General features: G+C 37.4%; 1 protein-coding gene across 2 annotated transcripts in view; it reads right to left on the reverse strand.

The window, feature by feature from the left end:
• Positions 1-24,714, reverse strand: part of LARS1 (leucyl-tRNA synthetase 1) — a 70,561-nt gene that overhangs the window by 23,956 nt on the left and 21,891 nt on the right. For both annotated transcript variants that reach the window (NM_001102492.1, XM_005209538.5), the window contains 17 exon segments: positions 1,462-1,525; positions 3,996-4,053; positions 5,431-5,643; positions 6,545-6,683; positions 7,080-7,162; positions 7,394-7,459; positions 7,553-7,638; positions 11,270-11,347; positions 14,583-14,723; positions 15,806-15,859; positions 17,083-17,159; positions 17,243-17,330; positions 20,336-20,561; positions 20,663-20,730; positions 22,327-22,390; positions 23,038-23,150; positions 23,788-23,949. In NM_001102492.1, coding sequence (NP_001095962.1) covers positions 1,462-1,525; positions 3,996-4,053; positions 5,431-5,643; positions 6,545-6,683; positions 7,080-7,162; positions 7,394-7,459; positions 7,553-7,638; positions 11,270-11,347; positions 14,583-14,723; positions 15,806-15,859; positions 17,083-17,159; positions 17,243-17,330; positions 20,336-20,561; positions 20,663-20,730; positions 22,327-22,390; positions 23,038-23,150; positions 23,788-23,949 — 1,780 coding nt within the window.

The raw sequence follows: 24,714 nt of genomic DNA on the forward strand, positions 1-24,714 counted from the left end.
ACTCAAATCAATCCCTGCTCCTAGGAACCCTAGTTCCTTTTACTAGAGAATGGTATTTAGAAACCAAGATCTGAATGACAGGTGTTTCACCATTAACTAGTGTTTCAGTATCCACAGGCTCTCTCAGCAAAACTAGGAAATAAATGCATGACTAACCCACACATAAATCTATATTTATTTTTATTTATTTTTAAAATATTTATGTTATTTGGCTGCACTGGGTCTTAGTTTCAGCATGCGGGAACTTCAATTTCCACTGCAGCATGTAAGATTCAATTCCCTGACCAGGGATTGAACTGGAGTCCCCTCCATTGGGAGCAGAAAGTCTTAGCCACTGGACTACCAGGGAAGTCCCTATGTTTATTTTTATGTCTGTCTGTATAAAAAATAAAACCCATGAGTTTATGCTGATACTGCCAATTCCAATCCAACACCAGGGAGTTCATTTGAGCATTTCCTCTTAACTTATTTATAGCTTCTGATACTGAGCTCTCACCCACAATATTTGTTCAATCCCAGTAAACATATAAAAGTTTCAGAACTGCTTATATACACTTCTTTAAAAGAAAAAAAAACCTACAATATTGTGTACAGTCCTTTTCATCTTGCTATGTTGTCATAATACTGTTTTTCTAAGTAATTTAGGTTAGTTTTTCCCCATCCCTTTCAGTACAGTCTCAAACTGTGGTAGTCTTGATCAACAAAAAGAAGTGCCATGATGACCAAAGGCTAGGTTACATAAGGAAGGACTGGCTCCTTCAGCTTAGATAGTGCATTTTTTCTCTTGACAAAGTAATGATTAAATGAAATAGTAATGAAGTCAGGGGAAACATATTTTTCAAAAAAATGAAGGCTTCTAGGTTCAACTCATCTATATCAAATATGGAGGAAATACTTTGAAAAAGCTTCCTATATGCTTAACGTCTCTACAAACTAACTATTTAATTTTAGAAATAGCATGAAATAGAGTTTCCAGGTGGCACTACTGGTAAAGAGCCCACCTGCCAATGCAGGAGACATAAAAGATGTGAGCTCAATCCCTGAGTTGGGAAGATCCCCTCGAAGAGGGCATGGCAATCCACTCCAGTATTCTTGCCTAGAGAACTCCACTGACAGAGGAGCCTGGTGGTTACAATCCATCGGGTCACCAAGAGTCGGACATGACTGAAGCAACTTACCCCAGCATGAAATTAGGAACAAATCAGGTAGCACTAACAGTGAGTTTCCTTTGAAAGAAGACTCTAATAATCTTAGCTTAAATTTGTTTCTAAACAGATCATATTAACAATTCTTATATTTTAAAAATTATGTTGCTTGTACACAAAGAAAACATGAATATTTTAAAGTATTGGTAAAAGCTAAAGAGAAAAGCAATGAAACTGAAACAAGAATGCTAATTACCTTCTGCAGTCTGAGAACTGGGGACACTAAGCAACAGCAATAAAAAAAACATATACTCACCATCAGCTGAATATTTATCAACAGCTTGGGACAAAGTGAGGAAGTTGCCTGTGGATTTTGACATCTGAAAAAGAAAGTCAATGATAAGGCTTTAGTAAGAGTACATATAAATAAAGTAAACCAGATCAGCCACATCAAATTAAATGAGCAGGCTACAACTAGATAAAGATAAAAAGGATTAGAAACATGCAAAGGAAAAGACACTTTACACTTATTTTACAGAGGAGAAAACTGAAATCCAGTCAACACAATGACTTGCCTGAGTAAGTAATCTGCTGCTGCTGCTGCTAAGTCGCTTCAGTCGTGTCCGACTCTGTGCGACCCCATGACGGCAGCCTATCAGGCTCCCCCGTCCCTGGGATTCTCCAGGCAAGAGTACTAGAGTGGGGTGCCATTGCCTTCTCCGAGTAACTAATCTAGTCAGTGACAAAGCTAGAACAGCATCTCCTGTGTGACACTCAGTCCATGGCTCTTTCCATTAACTGATACTGTTGCTTGGGAATTGGTTTAGACGTGGAATGATTACACTATAACTATGGAACACTGCAGCTGGTTATAAGAGCTTTATAACAATTAGAGTCATTCAGAAAAGAATGGACAAGCTCATTAGGTCAAAATTAGGAAACTTTAGGAAACAAATTTAGGAAACTTCTTGTCATTAGGTCACAATAGTTGCTTACTCAAGTTGTGCTCTGCCTGAGGGCAGCACAAGTAAGTAGGCACTGTGCACAGCCCAGCAATCTTTATTGTTTAAAAAATTTCTATGCTTGGTAACTTTGCTAACACCAAAGAGAAGCGGCCATTCTATCAAGTTTCTACTACAGAGCAATAAATCTTGTAATAAAATGAGTATGAAAGTTAAGCGAAAGTGTAAGCCACTCAGTCATGTCCGACTCTTTGCAACCCCTATGGATCCTCTGTCCATGGAATTCTCCAGGCAAGAATAGTGGAGTGGGTAGCCATTCCCTTCTCCAGGAGATCTTCCTGATCCAGGGACTGAATCCAGGATGTCCTGAATTGCAAACAGATTCTTTACTGTCCGAGCCACCAGAAAGCCCTCTACCAGGGACATACAGTGTATACATAACACAACAATGTGGAGACCAAAGGAAACATCATGTTATATTAATAGCAGGATTTATACCTGTACTCTCATATACACACATGCACACACATATATATATAAATATATATATAGTTCCACCTTGACCTACGAAGAAAAAATGAGTTCAACAATCAAAAGTCCTTGCTGATTTAACAAAATCTATAAAGTAGCTATTTTTCAGCCTAATGTACAAGTTATCTTAAATGAACTTTTTTATTCCCTGTTAGGGCACTGGTTAAAAAAAAAATCTCATTTTGCAATTCATATCATCTGCTATTTGTTTAAATCTATAACTATTTTCATTATTATATAGCAATGAATATTCTTTCATCATTAATATTCCATCAGATATAGCAAGATTCAATGGTTGGAACAAGTCCAACTTGTTAGGATTGTTATTAATGAGAAATAAGTAACATTGCAATTTAATTTTTTTTTTGTTTAGTTGAGGAAGCGTGCCCCTTTCTCCGGAGAAGGCAATGGCACCCCACTCCAGTACTCTTGCCTGGAAAATCCCATGGACAGAGGAGCCTGGAGGGCTGCAGTCCATGGGGTCGCTGAGGGTCTGACACGACTGAGCGACTTCACTTTCACTTTTCACTTTCATGCATTGGAGAAGGAAATGGCAACCCACTCCAGTGTTCTTGCCTGGAGAATCCCAGGGACGGGGGAGCCTGGTGGGCTGCCGTCTATGGGGTCGCACAGAGTCGGTGTCACACGACTGAAGCGACTTAGCGGTAGCAGGACCTTTCTCATGTGCACAAAGGCATTATAGGGGCAAAAAAGCGCTTGTCAAGAGGTTGGCATAACTCCTGTTGAGGATACTGAATAATCAGATACTTATGAAGCATTAAAAAAATCATATATATTATTAATATATGTACTATGATTATACTACTGTGATACTACTAGTATAATTGTAGTATCATTAGCAGCAATAGGGGAAGTTGCAGTAGTATAGGGAGAGAGATACTTTCTAGAAAGAAGCATTAAATAACACTTAAGAATCCTACAGGCTCCAAAATTCTATTATTCTAATTTAGTGGCTAGTCACAATAAAAAGCAAAAACCACCAAATTATTTTCTCAACTTAATGAGAAAGATGCAGGGTCACAAAGCTAGAATCTTTATATTTCCTGTCCATTTCTCTGTCTCTCTTCTCTGGTAACAATTTGTCACTCTTTGCCACTCTAACTCTAAGACAATTATTATATAGGAAAGTTTTCCCCATCCCTCCTCTCAATTAATACTATCTACTCTACTCACTCAATTTTAAATATAAATCTTTAATTTACATTGGTAGTACTAAAAATTTTAAATGCAAGATTTTTAACTGATTTTCATATTCTTTATTTAAGAAAGTACAACATCCTAAATCTGAAAAACATTTCTGCAGAATTCTAACGTTTCAAGAGGTAATGAGCGTTACCTTCTCAGAGTTGAGGAGGAGATGTCCATTGGCTCTCACAGCTACAGGCCATTTATCACTTGACAGGTAAATGTGTAAAGACAGAAAATAAAATTTAAAGATTATGGTTTAGCCTTAAAAACTTGAGGTAAATGCTAAGAGTCATAATGTTTCTTAAGGCAAATGTGCAGGGATATTTATTGAGTCCTATTTATAACAGGAAACAAATGAAAACAAGTATCCATTAGTAAAAGGACTGGTTTATAAATTATGGTGCAGGCATACGATGAAATACTATGAACTATCTTAAAAATAGAGGCCAGGCTATACATATAGATATAAAAAGATCTTTGTTGTTTAGTCACTAAGCTGTGTTTGACTCTTTTGCAACCCCGTGGACTACAGCCCGTCAGGGTCCTCTGTCCATGGGATTTCCCAGGCAGGAATACTGAAGTGGGTTGCTATTTTCTTCTCCAGGGGATCTTCCCGCCCCAGGGACTGAACCCACATCTCCTGCATTGCAGGTAGATTCTTTCCCACTGTGCCACCAGGGACAGATCATCTTCCACGAAAAGTTGCAGTGAAAATTACATGAGTTACTAAAAGTGATTTTACCAGTGATAGCATAAGCACCTGAAGCTACCACTTATCTATAATTTTAACACGCTTATATATGTCCAAAACTTGATGCAATGGGATAAATATTCAACCATGTTACTAACAAGTATTTCTAAGACACCTGATTTCTCCAAAAACACATTTAAACCAATAGAGAAAACTAATTGAATGACAACAACCACATCAGATTTATTTTATTCCTCTTCTTCAAAATCTTTTATTCTTGAGAAAGAAAATGTAATCTCATTCTAAATGCAATCTCACCCTAAATACAAGAAGTTCCATGAGATTGCTTTGGTTCTGCAAAATAAAATTTGAACAGTGGGAGGGGTTTGTTTCTCCAGCTACTTGAAGACAGGAGAGAAAGACACAGGGGCATGTCTGGGTCAAAAGGGAAGATGACAGAAAGAATACTCTTGAGCACATGGTATTAAAAATGCATCTCTGATCCAGATTCTAGTCAGAACATCATGACTTAATACTGGAAACTTGGGGTTCTCAGCTCTAAAGGGATGTTTCCTTCCCATTCTAATGACCTAGGCTCTGTTTGAAATTGCCTGTTAACAAGTCAAATGAGTCATGTAATAGGTCAAGCGTATTACTGATTGACCATCAAAGTATCTGAAATGTGAAATGCTTTGGCAGCCCAAAGCAGGTATGAGAATTTCTGGATATAATAGGAGAAGGTGTGCTTTCTCCTTCAGTACATTTAATGTAAGAAAAAGAATGTATTGGCAAATCTAACCTTACCCTCTACAATAACATCAGTATATTTAAAGCCACAAGGAACCCTTGTCAATAATCAATACATGTAGTTCACAGCTTTTTTGGCACTCACCATTCTTCTGGCCACATAGCCACATGATTATAAAGGAAATATGAAAGATGATTTGGAATAAGATCCTTGCCAGAGGCTCGAAGATCCACAGGATACCAGAACTCAAATTCCTGCTTTAACTGATCTAATTTTTCCTTTGGGATCTGAGTCTTAGGAAATGGAGCTTCCTTGAAGAAAATATAATCCCAAACTTCCTTGGTCATTTGCTGTGGTCTGTATTAAAATAAAAGTAACGGATAAACAACAACAGAACATATATATATAGTTTCGTTGAAAAAAACCAGCATTCTAATCCAACCATGAAGTAGAAATCGGGTTTTTTTAAGTATTTATTCTATTTATTCATTTGTTTGGCTGTGTTGAGTCTTCGCCGTGCATAGGGGATTGTCACCGCACCACGCCAGGTCTTTCATTTCAGCACAGACTCTTCAGTTGTGGCACAGGGTCAGTAGTTGCACAACTCGGCCTTAGTTGCTCCTCAGCATGTGGCATCTTAGTTCCCCGACTAGGGATTGAACCCATACCCTGTGCATTACAAGGTGGATTCTTAACTACTGGACCACCAGTGAAGTCCCAGAAATCGCTTTCTTAATGTTTTACAGTAACAAATGAGAACAAGAGACTCCCATAAGAATAAAGAGTGAATAACAGAGGGGTTACTTATTACTTTTTCTCAATTCAAAAGCAAAACCATCATGACAAAATTCCACTAAATGAATTCTTATAAAAACGAATTATTAGAAAGTATTTTCACGGACTTCTCTGGTGGTCCAGGGGTTAAGAATCTGCCTTCCAATGCAGGGGACATGGATTCAATCCCTGGTTGGGGAACTAAGATCCCACTTGTCAAGGGGCAAATAAGCCCACATTCTGCAACTATAGAACCCACGCACTCTGAAGCCTGCACACCACAATTAGAGAGAAACCTTGAGCACTGAAAAGTCCTTGCACTGCATCTAAAGATCTGGAATGCCACAACAAAGACATTGCCTCAACTAAGATCGAATGCATCCAAAAATAAATTAATTTTTAAAAAAAAGCATTTCAATACATAAATCAAAAGATTATATCTCACGCTAACAAATCACCTTTCTTCCCCTATCCATTTACCAACCTGATGCCCAACGGAGACTCTGCTTGTCCATGCAAGTCACCTCCCTGCAGCAGGTGTGCAACTGTGTAAAATGCCATGTAAATAGTGGAGTCAGAGAGCGATTCAATCAGCCACTGCTCATCCCATGGCAAACGAGTACCTGTAAGTAAAAGGAAGAAAATTCGTGCAAGATGAATCTAAGAGACACTTCACCCCAGAATTCACATTTTCAAAAGCAGGTCTCTAGCACTGACAAAGCTACTTTTGTAGGTTTCTAAATTTACTTGAATAATATAAACTGATAAATTTTTTTAAAAAAGGTGAAGCACTAGAAATTTTCTATTTAAAATAACTGCACCATAAAATTATATGGGTTAGATACTTCTGCCATCAGGTGAATAGGAGTGGGGACCAGACCCTAGTTTCTCTCACCCTCTAACCAAAATCCTCTCACTTCCAGCTCAGAAAAACAATGGAAGAGAAGGGAAAATGGTGAAGGGTTAACCTGCTATGTAACTGGCAAAGTCATTCACACGGAAACCTGAAGTTTGCTTACCTAAGCCATAAGTTCTCGAGCAAGCGTGCTCCTGTAGCCAATCTAAAGTTGCTTCGAAATTCCTCCTAGTCTCCTCACAGTACCTGGACAGATCAGAATATAAAGTGTCTCTCCTCTTCGGCTTCATTGTCTTCCCCGTTTCTCATCTCCTTCCCCTTCCCCTTGGAGAAGGGAATGGCAACCCACTCTAGTATTCTTGCCTGGAGAATTCCATGGATGGAGGAGCCTAGAGGGCTACAGTCCACAGACTCACAGAGCTGGACATGACTGAGCCACTAACACTTCCCCTTCCCCAGCACCTTCTCCCATCTTACGTTTCCAGGTTCTTCAAGCATTGGGATGTCTGTTTTTTCCAGTTCTCTTCTCCATAATCCAAGTACCTGGGAGTGGACAAATTGATTAAAAAAAAAAAGTCAAGGATAAGCAAAGTGATGGGAGAAAATTTCTGCTTGCCATCTATAAAAGAAACTAACCACTGGTCACACAGGGCCACAACACATTCATCTGAAGACCTGGATATAACTTGTTTCTCTGGTTCCATGTAAATATATGCATCTCCCTAGATGAAAGTAAATAAAAATATGTCAGATACCATGGCAAAGCAATCTCTATTCCTCAAGGATAAGAAAAGAAGTAACTTAAAAAAAAAATGCTCTACCACCAATAACTAAATTGCAAGTTTTCACTATATCTTCCCTCTTCCCAGAGTAGAAGTTACTTGCCTTTCTTTCTGTATATCACTTGTTTCTGAAAAGGCCTGCATCTTTATCAATCAGGTGGATCACCTTCCCTAGGTACAGCTTATTCCTTTGCAGAGTAAAAGATGTTTAACAGCTTCTACTGCTATGGTTTGAAGGCTATGGCAGCCTTCTATTTTTGTTATAAGAAAAACATAAAAATTGGAAACTAAATGCATGGAACAACTGCCTTTAAAAAAAACACATGCATGAAAACTAGATATGGAAAATAACATTACTAAAGATTTACAGTATCGTGAAAAATTCCCACTAGAAAACTGACCATGAATTTTATTTTTTTTTTAATATTAAAACAAATATCTCTTAAGGTGTTACAATCCCAAGCTTATTAGGATAATTTTTAAAAATAATTCAGCATTGTTATTCATAAAATGATTCACTGCTCTGTATACTTAACGCAAGTTCTTCATACTGAAACAGGTAGGGCTTTGGTTTAACAATGGTAAATTAAAAACAGACATGCAATTAACTCTGCTCCTTCTCAAAATTCGAACAAATGACAACAAAGAGGTTTTCTTTTTATTGGTATGAAGTTACAAAGACAAGAATGGGAGAAGAAATAACATCAAACAAATTTTGGAAACTAAAAAGCAGAATGACTGACAATTGTATTAGTGGACCAAAGGAAGCTAGCTGAATCCTAAGCCCACAGACAAGAGAGCTGAATTCTTGTAGCTCAGTTGGTAAAGAATCTGCCTACAATGCAGGAGATCTGGGTTCAATCCCTGGGTGGGGAAGAACCCCCGGAGAAGGGAAAGGCTACCCACTCCTATATTCTGGCCTGGAGAGTCCCACGGACTGTATAGTCCCTACGGTTGTAAAGAGTCGGACACGACTGAGCAACTTTCACTTCACTTCACTTGCATTACAGAACCTCCAAAAGACTCGAGATTTGTGGCACAAGACAGCTCTGGAAAAGGAGGTAACATGAGGCTGGAAAGAGGAAGACTAACTGAAGTCTTTTAAAGAAGTTAGAACCAGATACCCTAATCCCACACTATGCAGACAGGCAGCTGCCTCTCCCTGTGCCTGCAGAGCAATGAGGGTTTATACTCCAGACAGGACAACACAGAGTCTCCCAACCAGAGGACAAAGTTGAGGGAATGGGTTTCATAGTGAAAAGAGGGGGATTAAGAGAAAGTCAGCACATGGGTGCTGATACCCACTCTAGCAATCTTCCTTCATGTTAGCTCCCAGAATGCTCACTTAGCTTAGACCCTTTAAGCCAGAAACTGAAGAATCTTCTGAGGGGAATCTAACAAACCACAAAGCCCTAATTAACAACAAGGCTAATAACATCAGGGCTTCCCTCTGGCCCAAATGGAACTTCCAGATCTCTCCCAGTGACAAGTCCTACCTATATCCAAAAAGGTTCCAATCATCTTTTTGTATGCACTCTTAAATTATCAATAGTTTTCCTCAGACTAATAAGAAATTAAAATTTCATATTCATGAAATAAGAATTGCAGCATCCTATCACAAAAGATCAGATAACAAGAATAAGTTCTTAAACTGGCTATGAGTTGGTAAATGCTTAAGCTGAGTAAGAGGTATACAGGAATTCATTACACTACTCCATTTTTTTATGTTTGAAATTTTCTACACAAAGAAAAAAATTTAGTGATTTTTTAGGAATATTTATATACACATGCACAAGCACACGTAGAGCTGATATAAAAAACACACAGTAAACAAACGCACAAAAACTCATAGCAAGAAAAAGTTGAGGGACTCCCCCAGAGAGAAAAGCAAAAGAACTTCCAGAGTCTAATAGAGCCAATATCTGAATAGTAAGAATTCCGAAAACAAAAATAAAGAATAAGAAGGGATAAAACAATTAAACAAAAAGTAAATCTTCCCAGAATTGAAGAACGTAAGTTTCCAGACTGAAGGAGCCGATCCTACACCCAGAAGAATGAATGAAAACTAATCTACATCAAATAAATCATCATGAAATTTCAAAAGAGAGGATTCTATAAGCTTGGGTGGGGAGGGGAGACATAGATCACGCCATACCAGAACGGTTTTGGACTTCTTAACAGCATCACTGAACCAGAACACTATGGGTAATGGCCTTCAAATTTTTAAGGGAAAATTATTTCTAACCCAGAATCCTACATCTAAGCATTCAAGTATGAGGACAGAATAAAGATATTTCAGATATAAAAGGTCACAAAATTTACCTTCCAGGTACCCTTTTCCAGGAACATTTCTAGACGCAGAGCTTCAACAAAACAAGAAAGTAAATAAGAAAGAAGCAGCCATGGGATCAAGGAGATCCAACTCAAGAAAAACTAAGGAAATCCTAAGTAACAGTGGAGGAACATCCCAGATGACATTCGTGCATGCCTATAGTAAGCAACCAGTCTGGATGACTGCAACAGGCTGGAAGGCTCTGGGAGAACTTTCTCTAAGATGTAAACAATAGCACACTGATGTGTTTCAAAGTATAGAAAAGAAAAATAAACAGTTGGACAGAGTTTGGGGATGAAGTGTCTATAATTATATTTAGAAGTAAAAAAAGTAGAGAAAGAAAAAAAAGACAGTTATTAACTCCAAGGAAAACCAAAAGCTAAGGAAGAGAAGTTCTCACTGTATACTATTTATGGATCAGCCATGTCTCAACACACTGACTACCTCTCTAACCTAAGTTATAATATACCTATACTAGGAAGATGTGGGGTGAAGAAGTATATACAAATGTGAGGTTAGAGGGGAAGACACAGGTTGGAGAAGAGTTAAATCTTGATCTTTCATAGCAGGAAATCAATGGCTAATGCCTAAAACTGAAATTTAAAATTTTAAAAATTTTAAAATATTTTAAATTACACTATAAGAGTTTAGATTAGAGATCTGTAAGCGAGGTGGAGATACTAAAATAAATAACAAAACAGATGAAAGTAAGCCTGTCCAAGGAAGAGAAATTTAAGAGAATGTGGATGAATGGAGAGGAAACTGCTGCCTTTTTTTAACAAGTCTTACAGACCACAGTCTCTCTGTATTACAGGTATACGTAACTATCAAAAACAAAAATTCAGTTTCAAAAGTTCAGCAGCTAAGTAACTCAACAACAAAAAATTACAACAAAAATGAAGAGGGGGGAAAAGGATGAAAGCAAAAAGTAAAGCACTACAGAAAGAACTGTTAACTACCTCTACTGCAAACGGTCTCTGCCAGAAAGCATCATTAAAGTTCACTGTATGTAATCTACACATGCCAACTTTAGAACATTACCTTCATCAACATTACAGGTGGGATGTTCAGGTTAAATGAATTGCTATTATTAAACAGGTCTTCAATTTTATATGTAAATAAAATTATATCTTTAATACAGCTCCAGGTTCTACTACAGAAAATTGCTAATTAACATTGTAAAGTCTATGAACCAAAAGCACTTCTAAAACAGCCTTCAGGGGATAGTCTATTACATACAGTATCAATCATCTTGTTTCTAATAGTCTTCTTTACGTCTTGGACCTTCTGTCCTTTAAATCCATCCACCAACATTACCTTAAAGGATAAGAAGTGTAAAAACACATACAATTAAAATTTGCTTTGGGTCCCCCCTTAAACTTTCTCCTACCTAAATTTACCTCCACAAACAACCAGGATATTTTTAGTGTGAAATTTATCACATTTATAACCATACATCTTTATTTTGGCACAGCTTGGACAACTAATAGTTATAACACACTTGTTTTTCTTTTAGTGTAACTAGAATATGTATTATGAACATGATTACAAAGAAAAGTTCACTTCCTTCCCACTTCTTAGGTTTCCATGTGGAGAGAATTCCTTTGCCCTAATTCCCATCATTCCTAAAGGCTTTGGGGGAAGGAACTGAGCCAATGCAGCTCAGCCCCAGTTAGGCTTCTCTTTTCAACTCCATCTGTTGCCAGCAAGCATTCTCCTTTGCCTGGCCATGTGATAAACTTGGCTCTGAGAGGAAGGCCTATGGTTTCTCAACTCTGCCTTTTATGTAACGGGGAGATTTAATTCTTGGGCAAAGTATTGCCTTGCCCATTGCTGTCACAGAGCTAAGATACCATCCCCTTCTGGCTGATACTGACCTCTATCTATCTAATTCCTGTTGACTCTTTCAACAGGAATTTATAAGGTTTTATCCTTTTGAGGTTTTGGGTTTTTTATTTTTGGCCATACCTCACAGCTTATAGGATTTTAGTTCCCAATCCAGGGATCAAACTTGGGCCTTCAGCAATGAGAAGGCAGAGTACTAAACACAGGATCACCAGGGAATTCCCAATACTTTCTACCTTAAGTGGAAAGACATGTTTTCTATTTTCACCTTCAATCCTCTAACATGCCAAAATGCTCCGCATCTATTTAATTCATCATTATGAAATTATAGATTATTGATCATCATGGCACAGGGGTTAACAGCACAAATCTTAGAGCCAAGTTGCCTAGTTTGAGTTCAGCTCTGCTTTGACCTAGCTATCTGGCTGATACAGGGTAAATTACTTAGTGTCTTAGTACCTTAATTTCCTTATCTGTTAAATGGGAATAAGTGCCTACTTTGCAAGGTCATTTTGAGATGTAAGTAAGTGAATATGTGAGTGCTATATTAGTGTTGGCTCTTAGTGTCATCCAAAACATGGATGAGTTGAGTTTTAAAGAAGACATATAAACAATATTTGGTCATACAGAGAAATAGAAAGCAAAAGTAAAAAACATTCTCATTTACAGCCTTCAAAATCTTCATTTCAACCTCAAGTCACTAACAACTTGACTGGGTTTTTACTTTCACTAGCTTCACCTTCTTTCCATGGAAATGTAAGCCACATTAACATATGTACAATTAAAAAGAAAAGAGAGGTTCAAAAATTGTGCTAAGATGGCATGTAGTAGTTGTATTAACAAGTAAATTAATGAACTGAATGAAACTGCTTATTTAAAATTTCATCTCAATAAGAGAGCAAAGGGATCGGGTATTGTCCATGCAATAAACCTTTGGCGTGTATTGCACAGTACAACGAACTAACCTTAAACATCTTCTTGAGAAATTCACTCAGAGATTAGGGGCACAAAAATGGAACTTCTGTAATACTACTGGACAAAAACAGATTAAAAAAAAAGAAATTTGGAAAGAGAAGAACATAATCTTATAACCTTCAGTTCAGTTCAGTTGCTCAGCCATGTCTGACTCTTTGAGACCCCATGGACTGCAGCACGCCAGGCTTTCCTGTCCATCACCAACTCCCAGAGTTTACTCAAACTCACGTCCATCAAGTCGGTGATGCCATCAAACCATCTCATCCTCTGTCATCCCCTTCTCCTCCTGCCTTCAATCTTTCCTAGCATCAGGGTCTTTTCACATGAGTCAGTTCTTTGCATCAGGTGGCCAAAGTACTGGAGTTCACCTTCAGCATCAGTTCTTCCAATGAATATTCAGGACTGATTTCCTTTAGGATGGACTGGTTGGATCTCCTTGCAGTCCAAGGGACTCTCAAGATATTCTCCAACACCACACTTTAAAAGCATCAATTCTTTGGCACTCAGCTTTCTTTATGGTCCAACTCTCACACCCATACGTGACTACCGGAAAAACAATAGCTTTGACTAGATGGACATTTGTTGGCAAAGTAATGTCTCTGCTGTTTAATATGCTATCTAGGTCGGTCATAACTTTTCTTCCAAGGAGCAAGCGTCTTTTAATTTCATGGCTGCAATCACTATCTGCAGTGATTTTGGAGCCCAAGAAAATAAAGTCTGTCACTGTTTCCATTGTTTCCCCATCTATTTGCCATGAAATGATGGGATCTGATGCCATGATCTCAGTTTTCTGAATGCTGAGTTTTCAGCCAACTTTTTCACTCTCCTCTTTGACTTTCATCAAGAGGCTCTTTAGTGCCTCTTCACTTTTTGCCATAAGAGTGGTGTCATATTCATATCTGAAGTTATTGATATTTCTCCGGACAATCTTGATTCTACCTTGTGTTCCATCCAGCCCAGCATTTTACATGATGTTCTCTGCATATAAGTTAAATAAGCAGGGTGACAGTATGCCACCTTGACGTATTCCTTTCCCAATCTGGAACCAGTCCATTGTTCCATGTCTAGTTCTAACTGTTGCTTTTTGACCTGCATACAGATTCCTCAAGAGGCAGGTCAGGTGGTCTGGTATTCCCATCTCTTTCAGAATTTTCCACAGTTTGTGGTGATCCACAGTCAAAGGCTTTGGCATAGTCAATAAAGCAGAAATAGATGTCTTTCTGGAACTTTCTTGCTTTTTCAATGATCCAACGAATGTTGGCAATTTGATCTCTGGTTCCTCTGCCTTTTCTAAATTCAGCTTGAACGTGTGGAAATTCTCAGTTCACACACTGTTGAAGCCTCGCTTGGAGAATTTTGAGCATTACTTTGCTAGCGTGTGAGATGAATACAATTGTGCGGTAGTCTGAACATTCTTTGACACTGCCTTTCTTTGGGATTGGAATGAAAACTGACCTTTTCCAATCCTGTGGCCACTGCTAAGTTTTCCAAATTTGCTGGCATATTGAGTGCAGCACTTTCACAGGATCATCTTTTAGGTTTTGAAATAGCTCAACTGGAATGCCATCACCTCCACTAGTTTTGTTCATATCTTATAGTAATCCCTCTCAAATCAGGACACAGCTGAAATTGTATTAAATTTTTCTATATTTTTTTCTAAATCAGTAAGAAGAAAACCAAAGATCATGGAGTACGTAAATCAAACAAAAATGATAACAAAAATATTACTTACACCATCATAAAAACCTCTTAGGTACAATTTCTCCTTTGCTTCTGCAAGTTTTTCTCGGTCATTCTGGCTCTGAATTTTCAACTCATCACATATAGTTACAGCAGAAAGCTTTCCAAAATCTGGGATTTCAATGACTGGCACCTGCAAAAAAGAGAAATGTAAAACTATTCACACTGAATGAACATAAAAACAGCCTTATGGGCACAGTCCTTTGCCTCCACTGTCCAATGAAGTCATATGAGATTTTATATATCATTAGGTCAGCTCCACACATTAGGGAAAACATCCAGATGTGAATCTATCTTCCTACTGTCCATAGGAACCAGCCAAATTTTCTGCACCAACCCCCACACTCTCCTTTCCTCACTACACATATAGCTTCCACAGCTCTCAAGCCCTCACTGGCATATAATTTACTGAATAATGTTCAAAACTGGCAAAATGATGCATGCATGTGTGCTAAATCATTTTAGTCATGTCCAACTCTCTGCAACCCTACAGACTGTAGCCTGCCAGGCTGCTCTCTCCACGGGATTCTCCAGGCAAGAATACTGGAGTGGATTGCCATTTCCTACTCCAGGGGATCTTCCAGACCCAAGGATTGAACCCTAGTCTCTTATGTATCCTGCATTGGCAGGCAGATTCTTTACCACTAGCGCCACCTGGGAAGCCAGCGAAATGATGTAAACAACTGAATTTATGGACGGTCTTATTTCTGATTTATATTAAGTCTTCTGGAGTCTCCATGAAAATTGTTCACTAGTAATTTACATTTCTAAAGACACTAACATGAAAGCATAAACTTTCAAGAGTAACGTGGCAAAATTTTATCTTTAGAAGCCTGGAAATCTGCCACACTAGAAAATAAGTTACTACAGAATTGGTGATACTAAAAGGCAAACTATTTGTTTCTTCTCGAACTGCAGGTGCCAGGTGCTAAGAAAATGCCTACTGTTAAAGTCTTTTGTTTGCTCTTATCCATCCCAGCAGATATCAAATTAAAGCAAATAAACTCTTAAACTCTCTCTTATTTTCATTCTCTATGAGTTGGGGATGGACAGGGAGGCCTGGCGTGCTGCTGTCCATGGGGTCACAAATGGTCAGATACGACTAACCAACTGAACTGAACTGAACCAATTATTTAATTCTGTTACAAGTGTTAGCTCTTTTCTTCCTCTAATGAAAAGATGGACATTAATATTCTGAATCATCTATGTACTCACAGGTTCAAATGGCAAGACCATGTCATCTCTAATTCCATACTTCACTCGTAAAGCCTACAAAAACAAAAAGGAAGTTAACACTAATGATCAGTATTTTTCTGGTATTATCATTAAGAGAAATACCCTCTAAACTTTTTTTTAAGTATTTTTCTTCTTTCCATAAAGAACAATTTTTTAATTTTATAGACAAAACTCTCAAGAAGGGATGCATGACTTTTAAAAACTAAACAGTTTAAGTTAGACTGAATAGCTTAAATGTTGAAACTATACAGTCAAAAGCAAAAGTTCACACAGACACACACATATCACTTAAAATGAAGTTCACATTTCAGTTGCAATGAAAATGCAAGTATCAGAAAACTTGTTTTTACAAAACTTTCTCTCGTTAGCAACCAGGTTGCTCTTCAGCAGGTGAATAAATAAACATACATCCAGACAACAGAATATTATTCAGTGCTAAAAAGAAACAAGCTATGATGCTATGAAAAGACATGAGAAACCAAAATGCTTATTACTAACTGAAAGAAAATCTAAGAAAGCTACATACCGTATGAATCCAACTATTACATGACTTTCGGAAAAGGTAAAATTATGGTGACAATTAAAAAGATCAGTGGTTGCCAGGAGTGGGAGGGAAGACAGATGAACAAGAAGAGCACAGAGGATTTTAAAGGCAGCGAAACTATTCTGTATATCATAATGATGGATACATGTCATTAAATGTTTGCATAAACCCACAGAATGTACAATACCAAGAATGAACCCTAAGGTAAACTATGGACTCTGGGCAATTATGACGTCAATGTAGGTTCATCTTTGATAAAAACGTACCACTCCGGTGAGTGACACTAATAATGGGGGAGGCAATGCAGGTGTTGAAGAAGGGGTATTACATGGGAATCTCTGTGCCTTCCTCTCTATTTTCATTATGAACCTAAAACTGTCCTAAGAAAATAAGTCTTAAAAAAGATTCTACGGGGACTTCCCTGGCAGTCCAGTAGTTAAGACATCACGCCTCCACAGCAGAGGGCGCAGGGTCAATCCCTAGTTGGGGAACTAAGATCCCGCATGCCTCACGAGACAGCCAAAAAAAAAGGTTCTATGAAATACTATATTTAAAATTCAAATCACAGGAAAACATATAAATATCAAGAAACAGGTTAAAGATAGCATTAAAAAGATATCTGCATAGTTTTTCAGCCTAATTCAACAGTTCAGTGGTACCTAACCAATGAGATGATAAAGAGGAAATGTGAACATGAAACACAGAAACTCACTTGCTTTTTCTTCAAGTCTCTGAGGGCAGCAAAATCATCAGGAGAGTCGGAAGGAACACTTGTGACCACACCAGTGCCTTATAAAAGAAAGTGTGGAATTAACTAATAGCAACCAGAATGTGTACACCAAAGAATTTCTACAAAGAAATAAACTCTTTACCTTTATCCTCCTTGATGGTGAGCATTGGGAGAACATAGATCACCTTGTACGACGTTAAAGGTGCAGAAAGTGATGCACCAAGAATATCCTATGTAAGAAAAAGATCAGTATAAAGAGGAAGTAACCTAATCTAATCATTAAATTTTAAAACTATGTTTATATTTTAAGCCACGAGAAGCTAGTAATCAACAATACTCATTCTTTTTTACCTACAAGACTGGAAATAACTGAAAATAATTATAAAGCCCAAATCTTGTAATGTTGTGAGGAAATTAGTACACTAACATATTGCTTTTAACTTTGCACTCCTTGAGGAAAACAATATAGGAATCCACAGCAAGAGTCACAAAAATGTTCACACAGCTTGGACCCAGCAATCCAATTCTAGGAATTTACCTCAAAAGATTCTTTGAGAATCTTCCCAATGCTGTATTAACTACATTAGCAAAACCTGGAAACAACTAAGACTTTAAATGATTTTTTTTTTTAAATCACTTAATAAAATATGAGATGAGACATCAACAAGATAGAATATTATATCTCTGTGTTTCTATTTTAAACAATAATTAGAAAGACAGTTAAGAAGACGTATCTAGTTTCTCTTTAAAATAAAAAAAAGAAGCCCCAACAATATAGGACCCATATTCTTATATATGAATAAGCAGCTTGCAGCTGTTTGTTTAGCTACAGAAATGCACTTTTCAATTCCATATAGTTTCCTTTACCCATATACGTAAGTTGCTTATAGAATTTGGAGCCATAATGATAAAGGCTAAATATCAATTAACAGTTTAAAGCTATTATACCACCCATTTCCCTCATACCAGAATATGCTCAAATTAACAAGGAAAGAAGTTGCATGTAAGAGCAAGAAAAAAAAAAATTGTGTCATTAATACCATTCCCCAAAACCTCTCAGACAGAACTCTAACATCAGGAACTAATGAGATGTGGCAGGACTGCTTATAACAGACGAAGCAATTCAAATATCCACTATACAGAGTCATTAAATAATTTGTGGCATAGCCAAACAATGGAATACTGTGTAACAGTAAAAAATAAGAACAAAGGGAATTCCTTGGCAGTCCTGTGGTTAGGACTCTACTTTCACTGCCAAGGGCCCAGGTTCAACCCCTGGTGAGGGAACTAAGATCCTAAAAGCCACATGGCACAGCCAAAAAAAAGAAAGAACGAGAACAAGGAGATGTTTATCTACTGACAAAATAATTACCAAGAAATAGCTAAGTAAAAAAGAAAGTAAAACACAGAACAATGTGATGAAATACACTGCCGTTTGTGTGTAAAAAAAGAGGGCTAAAGAATATATATGTATGTATTTGCTTGTATATACATGAAATACTTCTGGAAGGATTCACAAGACACTGGTTTCACTGACTGCTTATGGAAGAGACAACTGAGTGACTGGGAGTATTTTGTGTACCTTTTGTTTTTTATTTTGGCTGCACAGCCTGCAGAATCTCAGTTCCCCAACCAGGGATGGAACAGGTGCCCTTGGCAGTGAAATCAGAGTCCTAACCACTGGGCCACCAGGGAATCCCTTCTTTTTGTCTTTCAAATTTTGAGTCTTATGAATATTTAGTAATCTAGTCAAAAAATAAATTTACAAAATAAGAAATAAAAGTCCAATTCAAAAGGAGAATTGAGATGGTATTCTACTCATCTTTTTCTTTTAAAAGATTATTTATTAAGATACCAAAGATCAGCACTTAACCAAAGGGAATAAAACACGCCGGTAAATAAGTAAAAGTAAAATAAACCTAAGTAAAATAAACTCTAAGGATACTACACGTGCTCATGCACAGTCATGTCCGACTCTGTGCAACCCCACAGACTGTGGCCCACCAGGCTCCTCTGTGCATGGGATTCTCCAGCCAAGAATACTGGAGTGAGCTGCCATCTCTTCCTCCAGAGAATCTTCCCAACCCAAGGATCCAGCCCAAGTCTCCTGTCTCCTGCATTGTAGGCAGATTCTTTACCAGCTGAGCCATCGGGGATTTAGTTAAGATCAAGACTTCCTTTCCAGAAAAAAAAAAGCAGCTGCTACTGCACACCAGGAATGCAGTTAATCCTATTAAAAAAGTAGTATCGGGACTTTCCTGGTCGTCCAGTGTTAAGAATTTACCTGCCAATACAGCAGACATGGGTTCAATCCCTTATCAGGGAAGATCCCACATGCCATGGAGCAACTAAGCCCATGTGCCGCATCTACTGAAGCCCATGTGTCTAGAGCCTATGCTCTGCAACAAGAGAAGCCACCGCAGTGAGCAGTCGGAGCACCGCAACTAGAGAGCAGCCCCTGCTCACTGCAACGAGACAATGCCCACGCACAGCAAAAACGACCCATTTTTTAGAAGGAGTAATATAATGTCAACTGCAGCTATACTAAATCTCTTGAGGAGAACTGTATTTTTCAATCAGATAATTACTGAGCAGAAACGTAAGATTCAAAAATGCTATTTTAGGGAATTCTCTGATAATGCAATGGTTAGGACTCCAGGCTTCCACCGCCAGGGGCCTGTGGCTTAATCGCTGGTGGGGGAACTAAGATCCCACAAGCCACACAGTATGGTCAAAAAAAATTTTTTTCTAATAAATACATAAATAAAAATGCTGTTTTACTGATATGGTCACACAATGAATATACCACAGCAATTAAAAAGCAAACAAAAAGAACAAACTACTACTACATATACAACATGGGTGAATCTCACAGGCATCACATTGAGCCAAAGAAGCTAGACATAAAAGAGTACAGACTATACAATTTCACTATGTAAAGTTCATGAAGAGCGACTCATCTTTGGTGACTTAAGTCACGGTAGTGGTTACCTCTACAGAAGAAGGGATGTGAAATGGACATGAGAGTGCCTTCTGGAGTGCTCCAACTGTACATCCCTTGATTTGAGTGATGCATAACGTTTGAAGATATACCAAAATACACACTTACGACTTACATGCTTGACTGTACGTATACCTCAACTAAAATGTTTTTTTAAACATTCTTTTCTCAAATTTCATTTCTGACATTTTCCTCTAAGTGTATGCTCTAAACTAATTCCACTACCCAACTTACCTCTCCCATTAACTCTTTAACAACAGGTACCACTCCATTGTCCTTGGTAAAGCCCTGGTATGACATATTTCTTGCAGCTCTTTGGGTGCAGATGAATATATCACCGTTCATTGTCTCAAATCCAATGTACTTCATATCGGGGCGAACCCAACAGTTTGTTTGTCCAAACATAGTCTCAGGTCTGAGAGTAGCAGCTACCAAGAAGATATTTTTCCCTTTCAAGCCACTAAGAAGAAAAAAGCACACATTTATGGAAAATGTTATGGATTTTATCACAACTATCTGATGTTTCAAAAAGATGAAGCCACAATTCTTTGACAAACCTACCTTAATTTGGATGGGTATGGCTCAAGCACTTTCAACTTGATTAAAGTATATTCCTGAGGTCCAACACCCTAAACAAAATAAAAATTTGAAAGAGAAAAGAGTTGGATTAAACCTACTAATCTATGCAAGAGATCTGATTCAAATTTCTAAGACGGGTTCTTGCATCGCTAGAATAATTCTTCCTTCCAATGAAAAGACTGTCAGTGGTGTATTGACCACATGGAAGCCTAATGTGTAAGAAATGACTTGAGAGACCACCATCCTACCCCACACTAGACAGAACTGGTCAAGGAGGTCCAGACTGAGTAAGGTTTGCTAAGAGCTCTCTTGAGAGGGAAAAACAAGGGGAGAATGACTTGGATTAATCAGCCAAAACAGTGTTTGCCAAAATGGGAGTTAGAAGATAAAATCAATGTCAATCCTACAGAGTAGTCATCACAGACATATGATGGACCAGGGATCAAATGATGTGTATTCAAAACCTAGCTTCGGCCCTCACTTGTGGCTTGCCACAAGGAGTCACAATCACTCTGAACCTTCATTTCTTCATGAAAAATAAAATTAATTAATTAATTAAACATTTTAAAAATAAAAAACTGTGCTGTGCCTCACACAGGACTGTCCTGAGGAACACGTAAGATAATGACACATAATGATAATGACAAAATGCTTTGAAAAACTATGATGTACTATTGAAACTTAAGATGTTGCTATCATTGACTATATTAAAGCTTAACATAGTAAACTGGCCTTCTGAAGGCTCTCAAATCTTTCAAAATTTTGATCAACTCTCACTTCTGTCATGTAAGTTACATCATAATTGAAGGCTGATTTTGAAAGGTAGTCACTAGCCTATGAATGCGTTCAAAGGTGGTAACAGAGAATGACACACTCATAGGGACTACAAAGTTCATTGTTGTTGATTTACTGTGCCAAGGCTTTAGACGAATGATTTTCCCTTGCTTCATTCAAGTATTACAGGGAACAATGTCACTAATGTGTCCTCCAGGAATGCAGAATGAACTGATGTCATGCATGACTTGAAGTACTTTGAAAATAAGTAGGCATGTGACCAAAGCAAGTATAAATGGAATCTGTGTACATGAGTGAACCACATATCTCATTACCTTTCCTCATGGTCTCTTTTTAGAACAGTGCACTCTCCAAGTGGTGCTTCTCAAACATGAGCAGGCATATGAATCACACAGAGAACACATTAAAAGACAGATTCCTGGGCTCCACCCTCAGAGCTTCTGATTTAGCAATTTGGGGGTGAGGTTCAAGAATCTACTTCTCTAGGAATTCTCTGGCAGTGTAGTGGTTAGGACACCACATTTTCACTGCCAAGGGCCCAGGTTCAATCCCTGATCTGGGAATCCTGCAAGCCAAGCTAAGTGACAAAAAAAAAAAAAAAAAATCCAAGAATGTGCTTTTCCAGCACAAGCTGATGCAGCTAAACCTACCAGCAAGGTTCTAGACAAGGTTCTAGAGAAGATACAGGTACCTATGATGACTACCTGCCTCCTTCTTAATAGCCACCAGAGTATCATGACTTATACCTCAATACTGGAATAAAGCTATTTTTAGGTTTCTGATTTATTTCTTAAACTCTATGACTATATTAAGAATTATGACAACAACTATTCTATGTCACAAATAATTACCTCCCCAGTTTGTCTGTCATGATCCATACAAGGCTGTCCATCTTTTGGAGAATAAATAGTATACCTGAAACAAGAAATAAATGACAAACATTACAATGTACAAGTTTTATCCTAACGGATTGGTCAGTGTTGCTCCTAACATCTCACAATATTTCTTCTAACTAAAACTTCTGAGTAAATGTCTACATCATTTTTTATGCGGAATTTTGTTGCCAACACAGTTACTCAATGAAAGCTTTTTGCCTTCATCAAAGGTAATACCACTGAAAAATATTCACTGATCTTGGCTTTGTGGTATGAAACAGAAGACTGTAGAATATAAATAAGCTTTTGAAATGCAACTACCTTTTAACGAGTCCATATGATCAAGGGAGAACTTTACAGAACAATTTATAGAGCAAAAGGATAAACTAAAACACAAATAAAATTATTTTTCTACTTGGCTAGAATACTTAAGAGAATCTTTCCTGAGACCATAAAAAGAGAATCTTTAGTGAGACCCCCTATTCTCCCTGGTTCTATTTGTCACAAACACTAAGCAGCTCAAAGAAATTAAGACACCGGCCAGACAAAAAGGAAACCAACAGAACAAAAAGAGGAATTATAAAAAGAGAAAAGATAATGGAAAAAAGTAGGCTCTGGGGCACATTGAATTACAATACAGGAATTATATGATTTTTGCTTTATTAAACTGAAGGACAATAAACTCACCGCTTCCCAAACTTAATTCTGCTTCTTTCTCTTAATGTTAGAAACTGCCACCTGACAAATGAATCATAGTAAGGATTAACATCAGTGGTGATGAAGGACCGGCGCCAATCTACCTATAGGAGGAGAAAGGAAATGGTAATTTTTTAGAAATTTATATAGTCTCTATAAATAGGAATTCCCATGAATCAATTATTTACTTGCCTACTTCTAACTTTTCAATGTAGAATTATATCAAATATCAAAAGCAAACCAAAAAACTTCAAGTTCCATCTATTAAATATATATCATAATTATCACATTAATTTATGCTTAATATGTAAGCTTTTAAACATATATATTTACATATTAAACATATAGGAATTATAATAAATTAAGAAGGAACACTTAAACAACATCTTTTTGTGTCCCTAAATATTTAAGCTTACATTGGGTTTCTTCGAAATCTCTTTTTTTTAATTTTATTGAAGTACAGTTAATTTACAATGTTGTGGGTTTCTTCACTTGAACAGTATTCCTTTTTACTAATTGCTAGTATATCTATATATATTCCAAAACAACAAACATTAAAGTACTTCATTGCTTACCTCAAGGCCCATGTGGTTCTAATCAGAAAATAACAGTACCAAGCCATTCGTGGAATACTGATGGAATATATTATTCTAAATTAAGAGGTGGACCAAATCTCGTACAGTCACACAAATATAACTAGGTTCTTCACATTGCCTTAAACTACAGAGGTAGCCAGCATACCTTCAAACCCATTCTCTTCAGATCCTGGACAGCCAGTGGTGGGAAATATTCAAGCCAATGTTCTGCTTCAGAAAATTTGACTATCTCATCATCAGAAAGGCCCAGGGATTTCATAATGTCCCACTGGTATTTAGAAGATCCAGCTTTAGCAGCAGCTTTACTCTGAAAATAACCAGCAAAACCAAACTCCATCAAAGAACAACTAACAACCAGTTAACAAACTCCAGAACCACAATAATTTTAAATGAATGATCCTATTTGGTAGTTTTTTTAAACTCTAAAACAATATTACTGACATATAGGAATACTGCTGAATCTGGAGGTACTGTTTTATGTGCCAAACCATACAGTCTGATACCTGTATTCTGACACCAAAGGTAAGTAAATGGTTGGAACCATAAAATAATTATCATCACAAAGATAAGTTCTTAGCACCAAACCTTCTCTATTTCCTTTTTTCAAATACCACATACATCTTTTTTAGTTATGAATAAACTACTAACAAGAGTTTCCTTCTTTTCCAATATTTATCAATATCAAAAAAGTAACCACATGCCAGGCACTGGAGGTGGGCCAAGGTGCTGGACCATGAAACTATAGAAAGGTAGGAGGAGGAATCTTGGGACTAAGGAAACCGATCTCTATGTACCGGGGGTGGCAGAAACAAGACTCTATGCATTTGTCAAACCAAGGCAATGATATACTCCAGAGTGAATTTTACTGCATGTAAATTAAAAAAAAAAAATTGACCAGGATGTTGGAGGAACTCAAGATAGAAAGCAGACTGTGACAAAGTTATCTAACTGTATTACAAATCCATGATATAACCACACTAAAGGGGTAGGAAAGAAAGAACTTTAGAAGTAACTGGAAAATAGTGTGTTGGCTAGATTCTAAAGACAAAACGAACTATACACAACCAATGTA

Source organism: Bos taurus, chromosome 7 (genome assembly GCF_002263795.3).
Source record: "Bos taurus isolate L1 Dominette 01449 registration number 42190680 breed Hereford chromosome 7, ARS-UCD2.0, whole genome shotgun sequence".
Classification (NCBI taxonomy): domain Eukaryota; kingdom Metazoa; phylum Chordata; class Mammalia; order Artiodactyla; family Bovidae; genus Bos; species Bos taurus.